At 38.7% G+C, this 5000-nt stretch overlaps 1 protein-coding gene and 1 pseudogene across 5 annotated transcripts in view; both read left to right on the top strand.

Moving 5' to 3' along the window:
* Positions 1-1986, top strand: part of LOC147468529 (failed axon connections homolog) — a 3261-nt gene extending 1275 nt beyond the window's left edge. For 2 of the 4 annotated variants that reach the window (XM_086553547.1, XM_086553548.1), the window contains 3 exons: positions 153-361; positions 516-632; positions 788-1156. In XM_086553547.1, the coding sequence (XP_086409673.1) occupies positions 153-361; positions 516-632; positions 788-876 (415 nt within the window). In that variant the 3' untranslated portion in view covers positions 877-1156. Of the gene's footprint in view, positions 1-152; positions 362-515; positions 633-787; positions 1157-1850 lie in introns of those variants that run through there. The other 2 variants (XR_015192450.1, XR_015192449.1) reach the window with 2 other exon arrangements.
* Positions 1863-4226, top strand: LOC147468530 (failed axon connections homolog; annotated as a pseudogene). The gene is made up of 6 exons (XR_015192448.1): positions 1863-2038; positions 2146-2278; positions 2432-2628; positions 2831-3017; positions 3138-3254; positions 3405-4226. The product of XR_015192448.1 is annotated as a failed axon connections homolog (transcript).
* Positions 4227-5000: the final 774 nt, after the last annotated feature.

Consider the following 5000-nt stretch of genomic DNA (forward strand, 5'->3'; position numbering starts at 1 on the left):
TATTTTTGAAATGGGAATAATAGCAGAAAACTTATTTCAAAATCTCAACGAAGACATACTAAATCCGTGGAGTTATAATTATCATATTACAAATTACGTTCCTATTTGAGTTAATATCTATACGTCGAGACTAAAAATCCCTTTGCCGGCAGGGGGTTCCGCATGTGGCGTTGGGTGGAGAACCATGGGCGGTTGGTATTACATGAAATGTATCACGCTCCACTTATTGTATATTTGATGATGCCTCTGAGACGTCGTAAGATCTTCAATAACATATATATTCAAGGCATTGGGAGGCACAGCCCAGAGGAAATCCATGGCATTATCGAGAGGGACTTGGCTGCCATCTCCCTTTATCTCGGTGAGTTTGTTTTTTAATTTGGATTCACTGACGCAAATGGTGAAAGGAGTTCTTGATATTTTGAATTACGACAATTGGCATACACTACTTAAACAATACCATGAAACTGTACAGATAATTGTAAGTCTTAAAGATCACTGTATTTATGGTTAAGGTGACAAGGCCTTCCTGATGGGCAGCGACCCGTGCGAGGTTGACTGCGCTCTCTTTGGGTCTCTGGCACAAATTATGTGGAACTACCCTGGCTCGCCATATGAAACTATGGTCAAGGGTAAGGTGTTGGGTATTGTATGATAATATGTATCATTACTTTACCAAATATCATAGAAATTTATATGTGGTGATATAAATGTTGATTATAGTATACAGTTAAAGTATATATTTTTTTTGTATTATGCATAATGCAGTTTTATCTTTATTCACCAGTGAAATACCCGAACCTGAAAGAATACGTGTTACGCGTGAAGGAAAGACTGTGGCCAGACTGGGACCAATGCCTGAGGAGTCCAAAATGAGCTAACTGCGGAGTTTACATGTGAATTGACTCTTCCCTGCAAAAGAGTGTTGAATTTATACTTGGTAATAACATTGATGATTACTTTAGGTGATAATATTAGTCTCTCTCTCTCTCTTTATCTCTCACTCACTCACTCACTCTCACTATCTCTCTCTCTCTCTCTTGTGTACGATACTGGTGCATGCTTATTACTGGCAGCATCGTTTTTGTGCTTCTTGATTGAATTATTGATTGAAGTTAATGTTAATACGTATTCAAATAAAGTGTCAGTATCAAATTTACAGTTTGTTTTATCCTTACAATTATTCTTACTTAAGTCATAGGTGAATTGCTACTGCAAAATTTGTTCTAATTCATGAAAAAAACGGTTATAGTTACATTAGTTACATGCAACATTAGTGCATGAAATAACTGAAAAAAGAAACATAACATCTATGCATGATTGTTCCCAGAAAAAAAATATTGAAATAATTTCTAAACGACCTTAGACCAGAAGATAACGAAAGGAAAATGTCATGATTACTGGCATACTTGAACAGAATATTTGCGGCGTGAAGATAAAGATATCACAAAAGATAAGAATCTTGACTGTAAAGTCAAAGTAGACTCCAGTCACTTGGATTTCTTGGCTACGTGAAGAGGGTGCAGTTGCCAAAGATATTTACCTGGCATTCTAAGTCTTCTTGTAAGATAAGACATCCCAGAATCATGTCTATTTAAAACACAGACAATAATCATCTTCGTTTATCTGCAGACAACTTTTATACCATCCGGTTACAATAAGGTTAGGTTATACATAATATAGTTTTTCTGTATCATGAATACTAATAGTCTGAGAGTTGGCATCCTTGTAGAACATAAGCTTGTGGTAGAACTAATACTTGATAAAAACAAAAGTACATTACGAATGGTAGATTATCTGCTAGATATTTTATAAAATCACTGAGAAACTCTCCCATTTCTCTCTCATAGAAACCTAACGTGATGATGAAGCTCCCAGCCATGGACGTCGTACTGTCTTCGGTAGTAGATGTCTTTCAAAGAACAGTGGATGGCTTTCAAAAGACAGAAAGCAGAAGCCGGTATGCAACTGTAGCAGCGGTTGTTGTGTACTACGGCGCCTTCTCGCTCTACCGATATGTCACCAAAAGAAACCGAAGGTAATGGTTATGTATGGTATATTAAAGCATGTGACTAAAAGCCAAGATTCAGACAGTTTCTTCACATTTTCTCGCGCCCTTATTTCCCTCCGTAACTACCTTCTTAGGAGGAAATGGGAAGACGTACCTAAGGACGTGGTACTCGTCCACGCTCTTCCCAAAGGTCGCCTCGCTCCCAACGTCTCGCCTTTCGTTCTGAAACTAGAAACTTATCTGCGGCTCGCTAAGATCCCTTACCAGGTGATGATACCAGGTACAAGTTATTAAACGCCTTGTGCTTTAGGTACTGTGATTAAATATCTTTGGCTCTAGGATAGATCGATTTACCTCTTTTATATGTCTTAGCAATCTTTTCGATATTCATCATATTAAAATACAACTTTGTCATTCCAGCTAGATTTCGAGGAACCGCTTGGGCCTAAGGGTAAATCCCCTTGGGTTACCTGGAATGGAGAAGATATAGCAGACTCCCAAGTCATCATAGAGAGGCTGGGGCGTCACTACGGTAAGGACTTCACCAGCAAACTGACGGCAGAACAACAGGCAGCGGCACGATCGCTTACTCTCATGGTGACGGAACATCTCTGTTGGTAGGTCGATGGTACATTTCCATAGGCGTTTCACTGGCGCTTGTCAGACTGTAGTAGAGAAAAGTAAACACGGTGTATCGAGACCATTCACGGTGAGAAGGGAAGCACCTGATATTCTCCGTTGCTTTATTTCAACACAATGCAGTGTTGGCATTCACGATGAGAATGGAAGCCTCTGAAATAATGGTGTATGACTTCACAGGGGCCTTCGAGTCTGGCGATATGAACTTGACCGATGGCCAATGTGCCCTTGTACATGCGCCTGGGAATGCCCCTATTTCGCTGGAAAATCATGCGGGACCTAAGAGTACAGGGAATGGGCAAACACAGCCCGGAGGAGGTAGAAGACATGGTGAAGAAGGATCTGGCGGCCATCTCCCTCTACCTTGGTAAGAAACTAATTAGTTGTGGCTACCAATTGCTTGTACCCGAGTTTCATTATCACCATTCGTGTATTTATTTCCATCCCTTGTCAAGACTCGGTTATAATATACGGCTAATTTTTACAGGTGAAAAGCCGTTTCTCATGGGCAAAGAGCCCAGCGAAGTGGACTGCACGGTGTTCGGATTCCTGGCGCAGCTGAAGTGGAATTATCCGGGGTCGCCCTACGAAACCATGCTTGAAGGTCGGTTCTAGCTGCACGTCCGTCGGCTTTCGAAGTTTTGAGATGTGAAATTAGTGTGGGAATCCCCTTCTTCCTTCACACATGATCATTATTCAAATTTTGCTTTCAAATAAACAAGATTTTTTTTTCTCATTTCCATTGTGGTTTCAGCGGATTTCCCTAATCTTACTGGCTTCGTACTGCGCATGAAAGAGAGACTGTGGCCCGACTGGGATCGGTGCCTGGACTACCCGGAGACGCTCTAGTTCTTCAGAAACAAACGATTCGAAGACTACTAACGCACGCTCCGTTGCGAGGACACACCTTTGAGAAGAACGAGAAGAGTCGGCTGTCAAGGAAGGAATACAAATCTTAGCAGAGGGATTTATGGCATAGAAATGAACTGGGGAGAAGTTTTAGGCCGCTGAGGAATAGTTTTCAGGTTGTACTCTGTGTAGTTCTGTATTTTTTTGAATAAATATATTACCACCATGTCACGGTAAAAGGGCGAAAACAAACTGACATCTACATTTTGCATGCTCCAATGTATTTTAATCACACTTAATACATTTTTATTTCTTCATACATTGTTTAAAATATTGCCATTGTGACAAGGTATGACGCAGAAATGATTATAGGATTATGATTAAATAAAGGATAGGAAGTAGAGCAACCTGGGCTCACAAGGGGAGGAGTGTGACATGGGACATAGAGAACGGGTGAGCTAAATCATTTACTATAATGATTGATGTACTATTCTGGTGGAGAAAAAATCAACTCTGCTTTTTTGCACTTTCTGTTGTGATGTACAGCTATAAAAGTAAAAACGATGATTATTTCATTTCTATTGTACTGTCCCAACAGTTTTTATATCTGGTCTGAAATCAGTACGTCAAAACTTCTATTTAAATAAATGTGACTCTAATTAGTCCCCTTGAATGTAGCAAGTAACCTCCAAAAACAGAAAGGTTATTAAAAATGATGTCTGATAAATTGTATCAATATCCCCAACAATCTCGGTTAAGTATAAAAATAATCCCCTTTCTCTTTCTGTTTAAAAAGCTCTACACGTTTTTAAGCATGGAAGACATTCGATATAAATAGCTACAGGTCATGAACTTGGTGTCTATGCTGGATCCGGACGCCGGGGACCAGGTTTGAGATAAATTGATGATAAAACAAAGGTTATCTAATAAAAGTTTGGGGATAAGAGTGTCTGTCAACTTATCTCGATAATAAACGAGCTCACACGCATGTACATACATTTTAGTCCCTCATTGGCTTAGTAACCGTTATCTTTAATGTCATAATTGTTATCAATATTCTTATTATATTATTACACACGTGGCTCAAAGCCCTCTTACATATCCCCATATATCCATTTGTATATATATATGTATATATATATATATATATATATATATATATATATATATATATATATATATATATGTATATATAGATGAGACTGAAATAATTTCCACAACGCAAGAGATGTAATTGACACGTTTCCTGATTCGAAATGCGTCAATTACATCTCTTGCGTTGTGGAAGTTATTCAGTCTCATTTGTACCTTTTTTATTACTTTTATTATAATGAACTCCGCATTCTTTTATATTAGAATGTTAACATATTTCCTCACACTGTGTATCTTCTATAGTGTAACGGATTCCTACTTGTTATGGTGAAGCCGTATCTCATACTCATTATTCATTAAACAGTAAACGCATAACCCTAACTCTAACCTCTGCTTGCATGCGCTCCTT

This window comes from Penaeus japonicus, unplaced genomic scaffold (assembly GCF_977035675.1).
Source record: "Penaeus japonicus unplaced genomic scaffold, GWHDUDI00000001_assembly GWHDUDI00000028, whole genome shotgun sequence".
Classification (NCBI taxonomy): domain Eukaryota; kingdom Metazoa; phylum Arthropoda; class Malacostraca; order Decapoda; family Penaeidae; genus Penaeus; species Penaeus japonicus.